Source organism: Dromiciops gliroides, chromosome 2 (assembly GCF_019393635.1).
Source record: "Dromiciops gliroides isolate mDroGli1 chromosome 2, mDroGli1.pri, whole genome shotgun sequence".
NCBI lineage: Eukaryota > Metazoa > Chordata > Mammalia > Microbiotheria > Microbiotheriidae > Dromiciops > Dromiciops gliroides.
The window spans coordinates 12,589,564-12,611,781 of NC_057862.1; the positions used below are offsets into that span (position 1 = coordinate 12,589,564).

Consider the following 22,218-nt stretch of genomic DNA (forward strand, 5'->3'; position numbering starts at 1 on the left):
ACTCATACACACACATACACACACTCAGAAATGCAGCAGCAGCCATACCCAGACATCCTCCTAGGGTCCTCCCTGAGTAATCAGGATTGCACTTTGGATGCAGGTGGATGTACCATGAATTTGCTCTTATTTAATCACTTTACGTATTACTTCAATTTAATTTCTGTTTGCTTTTTGCAACAAGTCAAAATCTCTCGAGAAAACCTTGAGAGCTAGGTTTTTGTTCCTTTGCGGATCTTATCAATGGCCAGATTGTTTCACCAGCTAAGTGGCAACACAGTACAAAGAGCACCAAGACGTAGATTCAGGAAGACCTTAATTCTAATCCGGCCTCAGACACTTACTGTGTGACCCTGGGCAAGTCACTTAACCTCTCTCTGACTCTGTATCTTTATCTGTAAAATTAATAATAGTACCTACTTCCCAAGATTGTTATGAAGATCAAATGGAATGATTTTTGAAAAGAATTTTTCAAACAGTTAAAATACTATCTAAGTGCTGGATTTGTTATTATTTCTGTTTCTTTCTCTGCTATTAGTTGTTGCTTTTCACTGCTGCCAGTGGGTTCACATCTACCATTCTTCACCCTCATCCTTGCTCCTCCAGTTTCAATTTGTTGCTTTCAGTTTTCTTAGCCTAGAAAAGCAGATAATCTTGTTTGAAGTGTGCCTAAAGTTAGGAGCTGAGGCTCATTTCTACAAGGAGAATGTAAGTTCCTTGTGGGCAGGTACAATTTTTAATTTTGTCTTTCTATCCCCTCACTTAGAATAGGACCTTGCACATAGTAGGTGTCAAATAAATGCTTATTGGACTGGATTGGGTGGGTTGGATCATAGGAAAGTGCATGGACTTCATGAGAGCTATCCCAGCTGCTTCATCTCTTTCATTTACTTCTAAGTTCTCGGCTGTATTCTGTATAGCTGAAGTCAGCAGTTAAGTGATCTGTGGATAAGTGAGGTATTACTGGGTTTATGTCTAATAACCGATGTTTAGATTTGTGTAGATCATTCTTTATGACGATGCTCATAAATCACCAGAATGTGATTCTCTTTCCTCCTAGGTAGGACTGTTGAGATCCTGTCAGCAGTTTTCTACCACAGTTTTATTGCTTTCTTGTTTAAAAAAAATGTCTCTGGGATGAATCGTGGTCTGTGATGTACCCTGTAAAAAACCATTGGCCTAAGAGGATTTTTTTCTTCACAATGTTATTTGAAAATGACTATTTTTATTAAAGCAGGAGAAACCATATATTTTGTGATGTTAGGCACCATGCTTCAATAACAATTCATTTTCAGACCTAAACCAGCAAAAACATGGAAATTCCCTGCCATCATTCATCCCACTGCCCTTTGGTTTAAAGGTACACACTGTCCTAGACTGAAAATGTCTCTCTTTTATGCAGCCTCTGAAGGCCTTAGGCTTGAGTGCCAAGGAATGAACGAAAGTCTTGATGAAAATGGCAGATGAACAAGCAGACACCAGAAAAGGGGAGAGTTGGAAATGTGTGTTTAACTGATGGGGCAAGAATATTTAAGGGAGCATCCCAACGTGTCTTAGGTGTCTTGTTATTTTTTCAAATTTCACATGAGCGAGCCAGGAGTCTGAGTTTGGATAATCTTGTTTATCTTTAGTACCAGCCCCAGGTAGACCTGGATCTTGAAAAAAATGTAATGTTCACGGAGATGATATTGGCTCAGAATGTTATGTATGAAAGGTGAGGGACGGGCTCGTAGACCTGGACCTGGGGGGCTTTGGGGGGTCTCTCGTCTGCTCTCTTGCCCTCCCCACCCTACCATGGTGCAGATGAGTCCTGGAGACACAGGGCTGAGAACAGCTAGATCCTCTGACTCCATAGGGAGTACTCTTTCCACTTCAGCGCAAGGCATTAAGCTCTAACGTATGAAAGTTCTCCTTAGATGCTTGAGTGGATCCCATCAGTGCTGCTCCCATAGCTCACAACTCAGCCATTCCTTACACTCCTGTGCAGCGCCACTCCAATGTCCTCTTAAACACCCTCCCGTGGTGGTCTACACAGGGGGCCTTCTTCTAGCTCTCTTGGTAGAGCATGAATCCCAATAGGCTTTACATACGGTTCTTGGGTCCTACCTACTCCATGACTGGTCCTCCATACCTCACACGCTTCTGATGTCGTCTGTGAGGCTGCTTCTCTCATGTTATGTCTTCTTTGTAACACAGAGCAGCCCCACTGACCTTGAGTGATCCTCAAACTTTATTCTTCCAAGTGATTTGCAATTGTACAACATCACTAGATGATGAGCCTTAGGTCCCAATGGAGCACAAGTTCTGGAGGGGCTTCCCAAGCTGGAAAGATTTGGAGTCTGCCCCATGGATTGATTGTCTGCTGCCCTAAGACCAGCCCGGTGAGGTCCAGAGAGGCTTCAACCAAGGCAGCCTCGGAGACAAGAGCCCGGATGAAGATAAAAGTATTCTGGGGGGGGGGGAGGGGGGGAGGGGAGGGGGAGGGGAGGGTTAGTTTTATCTGCTTCATGTAATCTTCCCACCTCTAATCAGAAGAACCTAGTGCAGAATTTTTATCAGGAACACTGGAACAGGGGACTTCAATGAGTGATTCTGTGGCCCTTGTCTTCCCAAAGAGGAAACAATCTTCACATTCTCTGTCAAACCCATGGTGGCCATCTTGGGAGCCCATAGCCAAGAATTGATGGGTTTGGGTTTACTTACTGTAGTTGTGAATATTCCATTCTTCCAGGTTTTCTTCTTTTTTTTTTTTAAGTGTTGTTTGCATAGAATGAAAGATTCCCAGTTCTCCCACTTATGGTGCTGTGTACCAGTGATGGGGCAGACTCTCTAAAGATGCCCTGTCTAGGGCACAAAAATAGAGCACCAGGACCCAGAAGTCCAAAGGCACTGACCTCAGGCCAGGCAGTCCAGAGAGAGAGACAGAGAGGGAACCACAGAAAGACAGAGAGACAAAGAGTCACAGTCGGGATGACGGAGCTGACATCGCATCTTCATATTTTAAGCAGAAGTTACTACTGTTTAGCAAATATCCAGTAAAAATAATAAATCAGTTTACAGAAAAGTAAACTTTCTCTGTGACAGAAGCTCCCTCAGATAGGGGAAAAGGCCAGACTTTTGAAATTCTTGGTGCAGGGAATTCCCAGGTAAAGAAATTCCCTTTGCCAGTATGGATTGGCACCTTCTCTGCCACTTGGGCCTTTTAGAATTTCCTGCAACACTGAGGGCTGAAGGGCCTGGCCCAGGCTCATGCCAGTGGTCTGTGTCAGGGATAGGACTTCAATCTGTATCTTCCTGGCATGGAAGCCACGGCTACAGTCACTCCCTTTCACTGCCCCTCACATGCTGTATAGTGGATTGTAACTATTATATGTATTTTTCCATCAAGCATAAAAGTTACCTGGCATGCTCACGAGTGCATTTTAACCACCAAAGCCCAAGCTGCCCTGGCCATCTCTGTTTGGGGGGGGGGGCATTCTGCATCCTCAGTGGGATGGGTGCTCACAGAGGCTGAGAATGAGCTGGTACTCATCTCTGTGGCTCTGGCGCCTGGCATGGTGCCTTGCACATGGTGACAGCAGCGATGAGATATTTGTATGTCAGAGTGTCCTCAGGAAAATGATAGGACTTAGAGCTGGAGAACACCTTAGAAATAAGCGAATCCAACCCTCTCACCTCACATGAGCATCCAGACACCTCGAGGGGCTTCCAAGTGACTCACAGCAGATCTGCACTTGAACCCAGGCCCCAGACTGACTCCGAGCCTCCCCAAGAGCCCCGCCTTTTTTAGACACTTGGGCTGTGCTGCAGCACGTTTTTATCAGTAGCTCACATAAGGTCATTGTAGAGGTAGGTGAGTGCTGGGCCTGCAGTCAGGAAGACCTGAGTTCAAATTCAGCCTCAGACACTTCCTAGCTGAGTGACCATGTCTGCCTTAGTTTCCTTCTCTATAAAATGAGGTCATTGAACTAAACCTCCAAGATCCTTTCCAGCTATAGCTCTGTAAGCCTATAAATACCTTTTGTCCAGATTATACCATGCAATCGGATGGGTAGAGTTGGTACATATGTACAGAGAGCTGGGACAGCAAATGGGCATTGAGCTAGTCACTGAACTGAACCAAGCAGGCTAGACCGGCTTGGGGCCTGTTGGGTAGTATTCTTATTGCTACCTTTTTTTTTCTTTTCTTTTTTTGGGGGGCAATGAGGGTTAAGTGACTTGCCCAGGGTCACACAGCTAGTAAGTGTCAAGTGTCTGAGGTCAGAATTGAACTCAGGTCCTCCTGAATCCAGGGCCGGTGCTCTATCCACTGTGCCACCTAGCTGCCCCCTGGTTGGGTAGTTTTCTTAATGGCACCAAACTTCTTCCATCCCCACAAACAATCGACAAATAGTCATTAAGGGCTTCCTGTCTGCCAAGCACTATGCTTAGTGACTAGAGATACTAAAAGGGGACAAAAACAACCCTGTCCCCCAGATTCCACCATTTCCATAAGTGGGCACTTGCAAAATGCCTCCAGAGTAGGAGGAAGGTAACCTCAGAGCAGAGGCCCCCTGCAGAGGTGCTGGGGCTCATCCCCGAGGCAGAGACGAGGCATGGGCACAGCTAGCAGGCCGGTCTGCCTGAACCATAGAGTGTGTGAAGAAGAATAAGAGAGGTCAGAAGGGGACAGGCTGTGAAGGACTCTGCGTGCCACACAAAGCCCCGTCTCTTAAACATTCATCTGACTCATGGGAGGGACATTCAAAGGGCAGTCGAGAGGAACCAGGAATTGTGGGTAGAAGGGATTCTGTCACAGAGACCAGAGAGGATTGTGGCAGCAAGGGGTCATCAGAGGGCGGCCTGAACAGACCCAGAGAAAGGCCTCCCAGCGTGTTGGGGAAGGCCCCCGGGGGAGTTCTAGGAGGTCATGACCAAGGATCACACAAGATAAGAAAGTGGGGCTGGGTCACGTGCTCCAACTTTGGAGGATGTACCCAAATTAAGCGACTCTTATGGATTTGGGATGGCAAGTATCCTAAAGGCAGAAGGAGAATTCAGAATACTAGAACAAGGAACAAATGAAATAAAATCATAATTGAGGGATAATTGTTAAGTCTAACACCGAAGCAAGAAAAATCACAAGTACAACTTGAAGAAGACATAAATAGGTGTCAACTTGTTTTTTAAAAAGGAAGGGTCTGGGGAGGGGGGGGGTTAGTGGACCACAAGCTCAGTATGAATCAACAGTATGAAGGAGCCATGAAGAAAGCTGATGTAGTCTGAGACTCAGGAATGTGTCCAAAGGTGGGCTGCAGGGCCCTAGCTGACCACACCCTGAACACTAGTCAAGAAAGAGTGATCAGTCACCTACGAGTTGCCAGGCACTGCTCTGAGCACTCGGGGATGCAGAGTCCCTGTCCTCATGGAGCTTAGAGTCTAGCAGGGAGGACAGCTTGCTAACAGCTGGCCCACTGTGCACAAACAAGCTATATCCGGGATAAATTGGGGACTATCAACAGAGGGGAGGCTCTAGTGTTAAGGGGGATGAGAGAAGGCAGGATTTTGACTGAGGTTTGTGGGAAACCGGGAGGCCGAGAGAAGAGAGAGCATTCCAGGCAGGGCACGGCCTGAGAAAATGCGCCAAGTCTTGGGTGAGGAGCAGCAAGGAGGCCCCTGCAGCTGGATCACAGAGTGGATGGAGAACAATAAGGCTTGATTTGTCTGGAAGAGAAGGAAGGGACCAAGCGGTGAAGAGAGCCACTGAAGCTTATTGGGTGGGTGTGGATGACCAGATCAGAGCTGTGCTTTCGGAAGATCAATTGGACATCTGAGTGGAGGCAGGACTGGAGTGGGGAGAGACCTGAGGCAGACAGACCGCCCCCTCTCCTGCCCCTCCCCAGGCAGGCCCTTGTAATAGTCCAGATGAGAGGCTATGAAGGCCCATCTTGTACCCCATCAGTCTGACACAATCTAGACCCCCACACACCCTCCCTGGACTTTCTTGATCTATCATCACACATTAACCTAAGGTTAGAACTATGGAATCATATGTCAGTGCTACAAGTGAGGAGCAGCCCACTGAGAGAATGACCAGAGTTGGGTACCGTCCATAGGCCAAAGAATGAACAGTGCCAAGGAGATCCAAGGCTTCAGTCAGACTGATGAGCCAGAGAGTGGGAGAGCAGGACAACCAGGAGTGTCGAGGCTCTCCAGTGCTTGCCACGTGATGGGCCGGTGGGCCTGGAGAAGAGATGAGGGAAGGAGCTGCCCTGTAAGAGGCCCGATGGCTGGAGGAGGCAAGGAGGCCAGTGCAGAGAGTCGGTGCTTGTGCAACTTCTCTGGAGCAGGCCGCGGACCCTTTGTGATTTCCTTTCCGAGGCCCGTGGTTTGGCCAAGGGCTGCGGGCACTGTTGTTGGGTAAAAAAAGGGGAGGTGGGTGAGCCCCTTTCCCGTCCCTGGAGCCTCACCCTCCATTGTGATCCCGCTGAGCTCCAAGCCCTGTCTGGTGCCACCTTCTCTCTTTGTCAAACCACTATAATCCTTGTGGCCCAAGTCACCGCACGGGAGTGACCGAAGTCCCGAGCATGAACATAGCAAACACCTAGAGGGAAAGACGGGGATCCCATCAGCGAGGGTTTATGACTGACTCTGAGATGACTGGCATCGTCATGGAAGGCTCAGCCCCAATAAAGCTGGGCGGCTCACTAAGAAAGTGACCACATTCGGTCATGTTTCCTATAGGCCTTGACCGTATGTGGCAATTATCTTATTTATGGGCTTTTATCGGAGCAAATTCTGCACTCTACCTACGGAAAGAATGAGGGCACACACCTCCCTCCTGTCTGAGAAAAGCTTAGCTAGCGTCTAAACAAGGCATCTCCCTCCAGCCTGCGTAGAGTCTCCCAAGATCACGCATGCACCGCGTGCCAAAGGGTGTGGGCCACCGACACCCTAATTCCAAGTTCATGCCAGAAGGCACAAGAGTTGAGTCCACAGCCCCCCAGGATTAGGGTCAGCATGCAGCCTGGGGTGGAACCATTTCCTATCTCTGCCTTCCATCTTTCTTCAGTTCTGTCGAAGGTCTCATGCTGATAGAAACTGAGAACCCGTAGCCGACTTTGAACATTTATGGATTGATTTTTGTACCCAGAATCTGATGAGAGCAGGCAGGGTGGTTGAGTGGGAAGAGCCCCTGGATTCAGATCCTGCCCCTTTTACTCAGCATCTGTGTGACTGTGAGCAATTCTGTTCTTCCCTCTGGGCCTCAGTTTCCGTATGATGAGAGGGTTGGAATAGATGGGCTTCTGTAGTCCCTTTCAGCGCTATATCTGTGGTCTAGGACAAAGCTTCTTAAACTGTGGGTTGTGACATGTAACTGAGTATAGGGGTCCCCCCAAATTTGGCAGCAGTAAAAGGTTATGTATGCCTATTTTATATACCTATATTCTCAGGGTCATCTAGAAATTTCTCTGGAAAAAAAGGGGTTGTGAGTGGGAAAAGTTTAAGAAGCCCTGGTCTAGGATAAGCAAAACACAGGGTATCTTCTCTTGTAAACTAAGCCTGGTTTGCAATCTCAAGTCCTTGTCCCACCAATACAACTCACAGCCCCACTGATCGTTCCCAACTTGTGCAGTTCTTGGGTCCCTGATTTTTTCCTGAAATCCATCTGGGAGGGTCCAAAACCCAGCAGTGAGCAGAGTACTTTTCTTGAAAATACCCAAATAAGAGAAATGCAAGAAAGGTCACTAAGAACAATGAACCAGAAAAAATTAAGTAGCACACTGTAATAATAGGGAGGGCGAGAAGGGAAGCAGCATCCACCCAGTACAGTGGATGACTTCCTCTGGATAGTTTTGTACTGTTGTGGGGATGCCACGTGCCTCAGTGATCATGCTCTGTTATCTGATCTCACTCCCCATCGGCTACTGCGTTTCTTCTCCCTCTTAGAATATCCATCCATGAAGCAGGATGGTGTGTCCTAAGGCATGAAGCCCCACCCCACCTCTTCCCCTTACCAGATCACATCAGGTTACTTCATCTAGCAAAGAACTAAAAGCAAAGTCTAGATGGTCATCAACTGGGAAATGTCTGAGTCGTAACAGATGTATCGAGTGGGGTCTTACTGTGCTATAAGATATGATGAATACAGAGAAAACTTTGGAAGACTTACATGAACTGATGCAAAGTAAAGTAAGCAGAGCCAGGAGAAGAGAAATAGAAAGATGACAACAATGTAAATGGGGGGTGAGGGGACAGCACAAAACAATTGAAAATGGTGTGCAATCTTTTTTAAACTTTCTTGACCCTAAAGAAGAAATATGAAAAGAAACCTTCCCCTGCTCCTTTGCAGGATTTGTGTAACTGTGAGTATAGAACATCCCATATAACATCAGATTTTTTTTCAATGTATTGATTGTTTTTGCTGAATATGGGGTTTTTTGGTTCCTTATCTTTTTTTCTTTTTTCTTTTTAAAGTCTTTGTTGTAAGGAATGACTGTCTAGGAAAGGGAAAAAGAGAGATATAGGAATACAGGTGATATAAAAATAAATAAAAATATATCAATAATAATCAAGTTTTTCAAAGGCCTTCTACAAAAAAATGGTCATGTAAAAATTTCTCTGGCAAAAAGGGGGTGTAAGTGGAAAAAGTTTAAGCCATGGTCTAGGAAAAGCAAAACACAGGGTATCTTCTCTTGTAAATTAAGCCTGGTTTGCAATCTCAAGTCCTTGTCCCACCAATACAACTCACAGCCCCACTGATCGTTCCCAACTTGTGCAGTCCTTGGGTCCCTGATTTTTTCCTTAAACCTGTCTAGTCACATGGGGTTGGATGACCGGGGGTCAGACGCTGTTCTACCACTGATCCCCTGTGTGACCTTGAGCCCTCATTTGCAAATCCAAAGGATTGCCTGGCCCTGGTAATTAGGATTACCCATTGATCTCAGTGACGCACACAAGGGTCTGTGCTCAGCACTATAGAGAATCCAAAGATGAACAGGACAGAACCCTTGGCCCCAAAGGCCTTACAGGCTAGTCAGAGAGAGAAGACAAAATCATCTGTGTACCCACTGTATCCGACTGTCGAGTGGGTCAGACAGCTATGCCAGAGACTATCCCTTTATTCAGCCCTGGGATGTTCCTACCCCTGTTGAGTGGAAGAAGCCCAGGCCCAAAGAAGGGAAGAGACCCTTGCCCAAGGTCACAGAGAAAATAAGTGGCAGACCCTGGATGTCATTAATAAGTGCAAGCACTTATTAAGCTCCTGCTGTTACAAAGACCACAATGAACCCTCCTCTAGCCCAAGGCATTTGCAAACTTACATGCTTATACAGGAAGAGGGCCTTGGAGGACAGCTAGTCCCTCCCTTCATTTGACAGATGAGGAAACTGAGGTCCCTGGTGGGCCAATGACTTGACCCAGGTCACCCATGAAGTAAGTGGCAGAGCTGGGACTGGGCTCCAGGTTTAATGCTGTTTCCCAGGAAACAATGCTCCCTCTGAGTGTCTGGCTTCCAGACAAGCTGGGGGGGGGGGGACCCTTTTGCCTCACCAGATCCTGGAAGGCTCCATGAAGACAGCAGCCTGAGCGCTGGGTCAGGTTCCAGTAGACAGAGATGAGAAAGGCACACTGTGGGTGGAAGGGTCCTTAGGATACAGAAGTGGTAAACTCCGGGCTGGTCTATGCACCAGAGAGCTCTCCTAAGCTCCCCATTCCTGAGGCTAGAGAGGTAGTCTGGGGGCTGTGCTGAGGGGCCTTGAATGTCATACTTAGGCAAGGAGGCCTTTGTCTGTTGATCTGAATAAAAAGAAACAGAGACCTGTCGTGGGGAAAATGGGGTGAGGGGTCTTGGGATAGGGAAATTCTGGGGTGCTCTGGGCCCATAACAGGCCCCACCATCTTAACAGATAGAAGCTCCTATGCATTCACTTTTATCAGAGGAATAAGGCATTTTAAGTTGGACAGACTGAAAGAAAAATGCTTTTCCCTTTTTTCCCCACAGTAATTAGCGAAAATCAGAAGCACCAACTGGCCGCTGTGCGCTATTCCTGCCGGTTTGCCCTGGGCCTCTTTTATGAGGCAGGCACACAGATAGACGTCCCCTGGGCCGCCCAGTACATCCCCAACAACCCCTCTATATGCTTCATCTCCATCGACAATAGGAAGCGAGGCGCAGGTCAGTGGTTCCATTATTTCTCTTAAATGCCGGGACAACGATGGCCGGAGGTCACGGAAAAATGTCCCTTAATTGTGTGCTGCCATTCTGAACAGAGCTGGTACTTAACTCCAAGTCACGGGGGATGCAATTTCATATCACGTTGGGACTGTCACAAAATGTACAATGGGATGGGGGAAGTTGACTTGATTTGGTTTAGGGTTTTTTTCTAAAAATCATTCACCACCTGGTTTGCATTACTGACTTCATGAAAACAGTGTCAGAACATTTGAAACATCACGATACTCCTCTTGCGTCCTGTTGCATAAATGTAGATCCATCTACGTTTAAATGCATCTCAATTTTCGCTTTCTTTCTCCCCGCCCCACATCCCAACCCCTGGGCTTATTTTCCCCTTGAAGAGGCTTCTTGAAATAAGGAATGAAGCTTCACTATGTCAAGCAAGAATGTTCAGCGTAATTCAATTGGAGATGTTTGTTTATTTCCTTTTCAGGGTGGGGGTGAGCGACCAGGATCTTTAGGATCCTTACATGTAACGTGTTACTAAAGCTGGCTGTAAAATGCTGAGTAAGGGCCCAGACAGGAAGTCTGCGCCCCGCCCTTTCCCCTGCAGGTGAGAATTGACTTGCAAGGAAAAGTTTGACTGATTCATCACAGACCTCAGAGGATCAGGTTCATGGGCTTTGTGATCCCGCAGACACTGTTTTCTTTGACTAAGCGGTTATGCCCCGAAATGGCTGCGAAATCTCCTACGGACCATTCAGGTCGCTTTTTTGCGGTGCAGGGCTGGGTCTGATGCCCTATGGGTGGGCCGGTCGGGAGATTACTGACCTGCAAGTGCGCTTTCTCTATCAGAGCCCACGATCGCAGAAAAATGTTACTCTGAAAACTTAAAACTCCCTGGGTCTGTGCTGGGTGTGTTAATGGAATGCCGCCTAGTCAGCATACCCTGCAGAGAGGAAGGAGCTTTTTACTTGGCAAATGGCTCAGAGAAAAAGGTAAGTGGAGAATGGTCAGAAGCTGCCTGGCCTCTTCTGACACCCCCTCTTGCCTAAGGGATCAGCTGGTGACTAGCATTGACCCAAGTTAGGTTCTGGTTTGGTCTCCCCACTTTGGGTGAGTGCTGGGGGCCTGTGCCCACCTCTCAGCCGTCCAGCCGATGTCCAATTACATCAAGGGAGAGATGGTGGGAAGGGCTCAGCAGGAGGGTGTCAGGCTGGCTGTTGTGGCTTGTCTGAGCCAGGGAGGCCAAAAGAAGCCACCGAGGGATGGGTCACCAGGTGGACATCGGGAATCGGCAAGAGCTTGAGAAGCCATGGAGCCAGAGCCAGAACCAAAGGGCCAACAGGTCTCCGAAGTCAAGGATGAGACAAAAACCAAGGGGGACACGGTGGACACGGAGCTAGTTCTGAAGCCAGGAAGAGCCGAGTTCAGATCTTCCCTCAAATATGTATCAGCTCTGTGGCCTTGTATCCATTCCGTCCAGCGCATTATCCTAGGATATCCTCAGGGATTCCAGGATTGACCCACATGTGGTGGCGGAGACATAGATAGCCTTTCTCAGGCATCAGATTCTGTCAAATGACATGTTCTGATAACAGCGCCTACCTCACAGGACTGTCCGGGAGATCAAATGGGATCATGAATGTCAAGTGCTTCGCAGACCTTAGCGTGCTGTATAAACGGATGGAGTTGATGATCGCGAGGGCAGAACTGCTATTCCTTTCTCCATCTTCGTCCAGCTCTGCCCGCGTCTCTCTGGGTTTGCAGGGAGGAGCAGGGAATTTAGCTGACTCGAAGCTGTTGGAAGAGCGACCCAGCTGGGACTCTGTGTGACTCCTAATTCTGACAAGGGCGGAGGTGGAAAGACTGGGCTCCTTCGGGGGAGCCCCTCAAGCCCACACTCGCTCGGCAGACTGCAGTCTTCCTTTCTCAGCCACCTCCCCGAGGCCCTTTCTCCACCTGTCTCCCAAGAGTTTCTGGAAACAACCAAAGTAAATTGCTTGCACAGGCATGGGGTGTCACGCTCTGCATTGGCTCCCTCCACCTGTGCAGAAGCCCGTAGCGGTGTAAGTCCACTGCGGACAGTGCTACCTACAGGGCGACAAAACCCACAAGGACTCACCCGCCCACAAACACTGTGGACAGTTTCTCCGAGTAAACTTGCTGGGAGAGTCTCACTTCCCCAAACTTCTTGTGCTCTCCTGGGAGTCATTGCTCCAGAGTCAAGCACCTCCTCTCCCCTAGGGGGGATCTGGTCTCCCCAGTCTCCTCTATTTGTGGCACCTGTAGAGTGCCCTAGACCTAGAATGGTAGCCTAGATGCCCCTCCAGCAAGCCGAGAGGACCTAGGCTTGCTAAGCCATCCTACAGTGCACAGGGCTCACAGCCCCAGCCAGAGGGCCGCTCCTCCAGGTCCTGGCTCCCTGCCCTTCTTCCCTGTCTTGCCCCTTTGGGTGCCCCACCTCCCACCCCCACCAGTAGCTCCCTGTCTCGTTCTGCCTCTCCATCCCCAGCTAGCTCACATATGATCATCAGTCCTACATCCACATGTATTCCTAGAAGCCAAGTGAGCCTGGGTCTGTCTTTAGCCCCTCTGCACATTTTCCCCACCTTTATTCCTCAAGTTTTCTCCAAGTTTGCTGAACCCGTGCTCAGGTGAGTGGCCATGAATTCGATTCCCTGGCAAACCCAAGGTGTAGAAGTCATGACCACAAGGGTATTGTCAGGGGGCGACCCGGATTTACAAGAAAGATTCTTCAATATCCTGGGGCAGCATGCTGTGGGCACTTTTTAAAAACACTTCACTCCACTGTCCCTGCCGGACTTGGCAAGTGAACAGCTGAGAAAAGCCTTTTTCATGTAAATGACAAAGTGCTTTCAGAAGCCTCCTCACAAATATTTCTGCCTTTTAAACACAAAGGCCACACATGCCCTGCTGTCTGGTCCTCTGTGCAGCACGGCATCCTCAGCCTCAGGAAGTCCTGGATCGGCCCCAGAGTGGGGCCAGAGATGGAAGCAGAACCTGAGAGGTGGAGCCGCCCCCACCTTCAGAGCAGACATCGCCACAGCTCAGAAATCCGAAGCTTCCCTAAAATCTCTAAAGCGGCTGTGATCGCCTGCCCCTGCATCTCCCTGGGGAGAGAAGAACTCTTTGGAGCACTCCGTACCTACCGTGTCAAGTCCTTGCAAGGCTGCCATATAAAAGTCATTAGACTGGACCCAAGAGGACAAGATTAGAGCCACGGAGAGAGATGCAGAGAGGAGGGTATAGGCTTGCTGCCAGGAAGAACGTCCGCAAGAGGCGGTGGGCCTTCCTTCCTCAGACGTCTTCAGGCCAAAGCTCCAGGACCCCTTGTTTCGACAGTGGTAGCGAGGATCCTCTTCCAGTTGGCATCGGACTAGATGGTCAAGTCCACAGCAATGCTGGCATTCTGTGGTTCTATGATCCAGGTCTTCCATTCCTAAGCAGGAAATCAAAACGCTGACGAGAACCCCGATCTGGGGCCTCCAAAAGCCAGAAGTCAATGACCAATCGATCCATCAGCATTTAGTAAGCACCTATGGTATGCTGGGCATTGTGATATGACCATTTAGCATAGTGGAAAGATCTGATCCCCAGCCCCTGCACCGTCATTGACTAGTGGGTAAACCTTCTTATTGTTTCTCTGGGCCTCAGTTTCTTCATTTACAAAATGGGGGGATTGAATCATAGGCTCTCTGGGGTCTCTTCCAGTGAGAACATTCTATGAGCCTGATTGTGATTAAGGGGGAAGCCCAAGTCCTCTTTGTTTCTTGAATGAGACCATGCCCTTTGCCACTTTGAGAGCATTGATCATATCACACGACCAGCAAGATGGTGAAGTAATTTTTTTCTATGGCCTCTCCCCGCCTAAAACCCCTGAGAAAAGAAGTTAGATGCTGCACATGGACAATAACCAAATCCACAAGCTGAGAAGGCAGAAACATCACACAGGGTTAATAAAATAAAAACAATTTAAAGGTCTAAGAAATAACATTGAAAAACTGAACTACTTAGTGTTCCCACTCAGCATCTCCATGCCCACACCCCCTCTGCTAAGGATACACAAATAGTAAGTGTTAGAGTCAGGGTTCGTCCCTTTAAGATGGCTCCAGAGGGGCAGCTAGGTGGCACAGTGGATAGAGCACTGGCCCTGGAGTCAGGAGGACCTGAGTTCAAATCTGGCCTCAGACACTTAACACTTACTAGCTGTGTGACCCTAGGCAAGTCACTTAACCCCAATTGTCTCACCAAAAAAAAAAAAAAAAAAAAGATGGCTCCAGAACAGAGGTTCTTCACTGGGGTCCCTGAACTTTAAAAAATATATATTGTTAGCTGTATTTCAATGTAATTGATTTCCTTTGTAATCTTATATATTTACATTTTTAAATTATTCTAAGAAGGATTCCTTAGGCCTGCCCAGACTGATGAGCAATGTGTGCTTTAGATCTGTGATCCCACAGTATGATGAGATAACAAGTCCTTGAAGCCCCAGAGAACTGTTATGATAGCCGGAGAGCACTGCTGTATGTTGGTATTGGCCACACTGAGTCTGAGAATGACAGAGGGATTGATGACATTTCATCATTTCCAGGGATGGGAAGCTATGGCTCCCTCTGAAGCCTGCTGGGACCCTGGCCCCACAGGGCTGCCATGTTTGTATAGATCGTGGTCTTTTCAGGAAATAAGTCCTCAGCTCAGAGATGGTCCGACCATCCACTGACCCCCACAAATGAGACACGTCCACCCTCGTTTGCAGGAAGAGGCTGCTCATTTGGCCATCGCCCTAGTTCAGGCCCTTGTCACCTCTTGCCTGCACTATTGCAGAACTATTTGGTTCTTGTCTTTGTTCCCCCAGGGTCCGACTCAGGGCCTGCCATGTAATAGGGGCTTGGTCAATGCTTGCTGAATTGAATGGAGTTGATTACCCATTTCACACACACTTGTTTAAAACCTAATAAACACAATGCCCTGTGTGAGATGCTGGTATAGAAATACAAGAAACAACAATAGCAACAATGACAGACACTTGTTTAGCCTTTCCAGAGAGCCTTGCCTGCATTTCTTGGGTGAGATGCAATGGTGGGGTCCCAGGCTTCAGGAGGCTTCCCAGCCCCCAGGGCTGAGTTGGCTCTGACATCAATGGAGTGTAGTAATTCCCAGCTCAGAGAACTATCCTGTGATATCATTCTCTGCACATCTGGTCACCTGGATTCTGATGCTCTGAGACTGGGGAAACATCTCCATCATGGGGAAGAAGCCGCCATCTCTTTCTCCAGGATTGGAGAGAGTTGTTCTTTTACACGCCTGTCAGTCTCCAAGGGAGAAGGCTAAGAGAGAATGTCTGTGCTGAGGAGGCAACCTCCTGTAACCAGAACCAGCTTGGAGCCAGAAGCCAATTAGCCCAGCCTATCCAAGTCAACAAGGAGTTATTAATCGCCTACTGTATGCAAGCTACTACTGAGCTAGCTGCTAGGGATGCAAAGATGGATGGATGGATGGATGGATGAATGGATGGATGGATGGATGGATGGATGGATGGATGGATGGATGGATGGATGGATGGATGGATGGATGGATGGATGGATGGATGGATGGATGAGGGAGTGAGTGAATGAATGAATGTTTTTAGGTACTTACTATGTGCCAAGCACTGGGGATACAAAGAGAAAGAAAAGGGGCATTCCCTGCTGTGAAGAATCTCACACTTGAATTGGAAGAGAAAGAACATAAAAGAGAGTTCATCTGAAGGGCAGCCAGCAGGAGCCAGATCCTAAGGGCACAGCAGCAGGGCAACAGCAAGGCTCGGGAGTCTTTGGGGAGTGTCAGTAAGTCAGACGGCAGTGCCTAGGGATTGCAGAGAGTAGCAGCAGGGCAGGTGCTGGGGCCCCAGGGACCTTCAGAAGCAGGCAAGGGCGGGCAGATGTTAAGCCCTAGAGGTCCTCCGTCACACCAGAAGGACTGCTCCTCCAAGCAGATGAGCGGCCATCTCTCTAGGTCTGGACGTTGGGCATCCCAGGGGTCAGAGGAAGATGAAGGCACAGTGAATGGTGTGGCTGCTGACAATTCTTTCTGCCCTCTATCCCTGATGGGTTCTGGCCACCCAATAGGCCCAGAGTGACCAGGATGACCAGAGGGCTGCAGGCAGTCTCATATGCCACTTGGTTGAAGCATCTGGGGTGGTTGGTGTCAGAAGAGAAGGCCTAGGGGTCACGTCGTGTCTGCCTTCAGTATCTGAAGGGCTGTGACATGGAAAGGGATGAGCTTGGTTCTGGTCCACACTAGAGGACAGAACTAAGAGCTGAGGAAAGGCAGATTTAGGTCTGGCCAATAGAAACATTTCCTAACCATTAGAGCCGCATGCGTGTGCATCAGGTGGCCCTGGGAGGAGGTAGTGAGCTCTTCCTCCCTGCAGGCTCCAGCAAAGACTGGATGGCAGCTAGTTGTCCTTGGTCTCCTTGGACCCCAAGCTAGTCTCAGGGAATTGTAGTGCTCATGGAAGCCCCAATGGGATGGAATATGGAACCTAGGAAGGCGATGGCAAACGTGGGGAGAAGCCCGAGGCTGGCCAAGAGGCTTCCCATGCTGCCAAGACTCCTCTTTTAGATTAAGACAAGTTCTGGGGGCAAAGCTATTCCTCCTCCTGGGGCCCTCCCACCTCTGTTGAGAGTGATTTCAGGGCTCTGCATTCCTCTCATCCCTCGGAAGAGCTGTGTGCTGGCCACCATCTTAAGGGCCTCTTCAGAAAGCAGCCAGGGCAGAAAGAAGGAGCCCTCTCTGAGGGGATTCTTGCCCAGTGCCTGACACGGGTCACAGGACCTGGGTTCAAATTCTGACCGTCACTCAGTAACCTTGACAAGGTGTTGAATCTCTGTTAACCTTAGCTTCCTTATCTATAAACAGAGATAGATCTGTACCACCTGCGTCCCATGGTTGTTTTGAGGCTCAAAGGGATGTGAAAGTACTTTGGAAAGCTATACAGTACTCTAGAAAGGCCAGCTGCTGCTGTTGTTACTTGTTTATCTGTTTATCTCTCTGTTTGTCTGTTCATTGTGAGTGGTGGCCAACCAGCCTCCCTTTGTGGTGACCAGCTCCACGCTACTTCTCCCAGGGGCTTCTTCTGAGGTCCAGCACACTCACACCCACTCCTTCTCAACTTGCTCACTCTCATCCTTAACTTGAAGAATCTCTCAAATGCCAGAAACTGAAGTCTGGGGTTCTCAGAGTCTCTTGATTTCCCCAGACTTAGGCACAATCAGTCTGGAGAAGACTCGGTCAAGCAGCATAGCTTTAGTAGACAGAACACTGGCCTCAGAGCCAGGAGGAGTCCAAGGAGTTCAAGGTTTGCCTTCACGTGTGCTGCCTGTGTGTCCCTAGGCCAGTCACTGTCCTTCAGGGCTCAGGGCCACTCTCCAGGACTTCAAGTTGGGAGACAATTGGCGAGCTACATCAGCAGAAAGGTCCCTTTATCAGGAACCTCCCTCTACCAATGAAATCATGGGTCCAACAAAAGAAAAGGGGGAGGAATATTGAAGTCTCTTTGGTAGTAGATAAACTCCTTACAACTTTGTGCCCCCAGCATTATCCCTGCATGCATGGAGGAGCTCAGTAAGTGCTGGTTGAATGAATGCATGTAAGACCCCTTATTACCAGCTTTTCTAGGCTGGGATGGGGAATTCAAGGCTCATGGGAGATCACTGTGGGATAGGGAAGTTCCTTGGAGAGGATGGCATCCCTTGGGGGTGTGCACCACAATCAGTTGCAAGACAAGGGCTCCACTGCCCCAAAAGAAATATAAAGATGAGCACTTGGAGCCTTGTCGGGGTCACTGAACTCCCTGAGGAGTGACCTGCCTGGGCAGCATTTGCTGCCCTCTGGAGACTAGTGACTAATGCTTCCTCCCTCTCATCTGCCTCTCTGCTTCCTGGCAAACTGGTATCGCTTACACCCACAGTTTAGTTATTTACTTATTTGCAGTCTGGACTTTATTGTGGGTTTTGTCTCTACCTAAAGATAATTTGTTCATCCTTGGATTCAGAACCAGGTGATGAGGGAAGGTCAAGAGGGAGCCTGAGACCACTTCCCTCAGTGTGAATCTCAGAGAACAGACTTGTTGCGTTTGGGTAGTGGTCTACCAAGTAAGAAAGGCAGTAGTGTGGTGGAGTGGATGTGAGCTAACTAAGCCCCTAGACCTTGGCTGCCATCCTGCCTCTCACATGCGTGGCTGTAGAACCAACCTGTAAAAGTTATTGAGCCCCCAGTGCTTAAGACAGCTCTCATAGGCTCTCGATTGCAGAGAAAATGCCAATCTGCAATGGCGCAGGGAGTTTTCTACCTGGGAATTCCCTAGGTCTGGCTTTCATCCAGCCTCATCTGGGTGAGTGTCCATTCTGTTCATTGTCTTTAGAAATCACACACAAGAGGGCTGATGATGAGTGAGATGAGCAGAACCAGAAGAACATTTGTACACAGTATCATCAACATTGTGTGTTGATCTACTGTGATGGACTATATTCTTCTCACCAATGCAATGGTACAGAAGAGTTCCAGGGAACTCATGATAGAAGAGGATCTCCAAATCCAGGAGAAAAAAAAGAACTGTGAAGTATAGATGCTGAATGAACTATACTATTTCTTTTGTCTTTGGTGCTGTTGTTTTTCTATTTTGAGGTTTTTCATCATTGCTCTGATTTTTCTCTTATAACATGACTAATGCAGAAATATGTTTAATGTTATGTGTGTGTGTATATATATATATATATATGACCTATAGGGGAAGGGGGAGTGATGGGAGGGAGGGACAAAAATCTGAAATTGGAAAGCTTGTATAAACAAAAGTTGAGAACTATCTTTACATGTAACAGGAAAAAAATTAAATACTTTATTAAAAAAAAAAAGAAAAAGAAATCACACACAAGAAATGATTAATCCGCTGCATTAAATGAACGCATTGGCCTGAGATCCTAGGTGACCCACTAGGCAGCGCGGAAGAGTGTTCAGTACCCTGGGCTTGGCTCCACCCTCTGGAGATTTCCAGCTCGGGGATCTTGGGCAAATCTCCTCGTCTAAGGAGAGGACCTGACATTGTAATTCTGTGAGCATGGACACAGACTGGAGAGTCTTCCCATGCCTGACCCCACTGCATCCTTTAAACAAAGGACTGATGTAGGTCATCGATGGGACGCTATTGCTATTCCCAGATGAAGATGCTCAGACTGGGAGAAGTAGGTCATTTGCCCAAAGCCATTCTGCCAGTTTGGGGCCTGCTTCTTCCTTCTGAGCCCTTATCTCCTTTGATTCACCAGACCACTCATCTTTCCATCAGAGTTTGCGTAGATATGTGTCAGCCTCCTACTTAGCAGGCAAGGTCAAGGAATATGGAGTCAGCCTATTAGTCAGCCCCAAAGCCACTGAGGAATCTGTTGGCACTGCCCTTAGATCCTATAAAGTGAATGAGATGGATGTTTATTAGCCAAACTGGAAGCTATCAGAAAGCACATGTGGGCACTTTGAGCCGCTAGGCTCAGCTTGGAGGTGACCTCTGTGCCTTCTCACTGGTCACACCATGTTGTTCAGACCCTTGTGCCATCCATGGCCACTGGGGAAGACACATCTTCTTCCAAGGAGGCAGGCCCTGCAACAGCCTCGGTCCCCAGGGTTGAACTTCAAAGGACCCCACTGTTTTCTTCTGGGTCAGATACGTCTTTCTAATACTTGCTTAAAGAACAACTGGGCTCCAGCTAAGACACTTAATTGAGTCCACAAATGTGCCTTTTCAGTGCCATGTGTCAGCCGTCCTTCCTTCCGCCTACCAGGATATAGGGGTGCAGTGCCATCAGGCAGAGAAACCGCACCATGATAGATGAGCCCATATAGATATCCCGAAGCTGGGAGGGTGGGCAGTGGGGGAGGGGATGGCGCATTCATTATTGCTCCGTGTCCTTTGGCCTTTGATATTCACTGTGTTTGAAAGGAACTAGTGGGACCTTTGTCCTTCCAATACGGTCCCCCAGTTCCTGAGGAACCTCTGCTGTCACCCGTGACCATGAACTGCACCCATTCCTGGGCTCCTAAGATCCAAACATTTCATCTCTTGTGGAGATCAACAATTCTGACAAAGCAGTTTTAGCTCATGATGTTTATACATGTCCCCAACGTGAAGTTTGAACGCCTATTAATGGTAGGTGTGCCTTTTTAGATGCCCAGAATTGTTGGGGACCCCTTCCTTCTAAAATTATCTTGTATTTACTTTACTTTCTACCTACTGTCAAACTAAACCCCCGTGGAATAGAAACTTCCGGCAGGGAAGGCCTTGCCCATTGTATCTTCATGTTCCCAGCACTCAGTACCTTGAATCGAATCACCCAATTATAACACACACCAGTTATTCTGTTAAACTCACAAAATGTTGACCTGTACACAGGCAGAACCACAAATCCCACTTTGAACAAATGTAGTTCAGGTTGGGTTTTTGGTGGGTTTTTTTCACATTGATTTCATATGCAGCAAGAATAGTCACTGGACAGTGAATGGCCCAGAATCCATCAGCTTAATTTTTGTGTGTGTGTGTGAGAGAGGCAATCAGGGTTAAGTGACTTGCCCAGGGTCACACAGCTGGTAAATGTCAGGTGTCAGAGTCAGGTCCTCCTGACTCCAGAGCCGGTGCTCTATCCACTGCAATACCTAGCTGCCCCGTCCCTCACCTTAATTTGAAAACAAATGCCTGGCTCTCATGAGCTCCAGTAACATGCCATGAGAAATGTCCTTGTTGGCTTTCACACACAGTGTTAGGAAAAGAACACTGGCTCCGGAGTCATGGGACCTGACTTGAGATCTCACCTTAGTGCCTGTGTGACTGGGCCTCAGTTTCTTCTCACTAAGTTCCTTCCAACTTCAAATCTCGGATCCTGTGGTTGATGGCCTGGGTGACCTGGGGCAAGTCACCTCTTCTCTGGGTATCAGTTCTCCCCACTGTAGAAAATGAGGGGGTTGGACTCGGAGACCTCCACCACCAGTCCCTTCTAGCGCTAGCCCTTACGACGCCATGGAGGCTTCACATCAGACTGCATTTTTATTCAGCCTAGAATCTTGCCTTCATGAGATAGGGGGTTTTTAGCTAATTTCTCCTGAAGGGTTCGCTGGTTCACCCCCGTTTGTTGGGTTGGAGTGCCTTCAATGCACCATCAGGGGCTCCCAAAGGTCTCTTCCAATCATCACCGATTACCCCCTTTGCCAGTTTTGTGTATTTCCACATTCTGGAATGCAAAGAAAGTGCAGATCCCATGCAGTATACTGAATTAGCTGCATAAGACGTATGAATATTAAACATTTGGGTCTGACAAGAACCTATTGAAATTCCATTAATATTTATAACAGGTCTGTGGGACTCGGGGAATTCTTCAGTATAAAATATGCCAACTTCATGTTTGTGAGGAAGCAGCATGCCTACATTGAAAATAAAGTTTGGCCTTCCCAAAAACAGCATCCTCAGACAGAGACCCCCGGGGCATCCAGTGTCCTTGATGAGAAGGTGCCTGTTGGCTCTCTCCTCCACACCTTCCTCAGCAGCAGCTAAAGAATTCACAAGGAACAGGAGCCTTTTTGCTTGAGAACTTCTCCCACAATTCCCAACTTCCATTCGTTATCATTCTAATGGCAAAAAATCCCAGAGTAAGGATTTCATGGATTCTGCATGAAAAAGGGCCTGGGCAAACTGATGGGTTTCCTTCCAGGACAAATGATGGCCTCATGAATATGGGAACTCTGGCCTCTGATGTGTGTCTTGCTTTCAGATGCATCATTTTGAGGAGAGGCCTTTGGTCCTCCCCATGGGCTAGAACAGGTCTCTGGGTTTGGCCAGTCAGAGTGAAATTTAACTCTGGCCCATTCATAAAATTCTTCTGACGGGTTACAAATCAAACCCCAAATCCAGATATGTAATTGCAGCCTGAAGCAAGGTCCAGATCGCCAAACCAGATGCTTTCTCCAGGGGGAAACCCTGCCCACTTCAGGAAATGTCTCCAGCCATAAATCTCACTTCA

General features: G+C 48.2%; 1 protein-coding gene across 2 annotated transcripts in view; it reads left to right on the forward strand.

Moving 5' to 3' along the window:
- RNLS (renalase, FAD dependent amine oxidase) overlaps positions 1–22,218 on the forward strand; it is a 213,877-nt gene that overhangs the window by 162,332 nt on the left and 29,327 nt on the right. For both annotated transcript variants that reach the window (XM_043980955.1, XM_043980956.1), the window contains one exon: positions 9,983–10,156. In XM_043980955.1, coding sequence (XP_043836890.1) covers positions 9,983–10,156 — 174 coding nt within the window. The remainder of the gene's footprint in view (positions 1–9,982; positions 10,157–22,218) is intronic.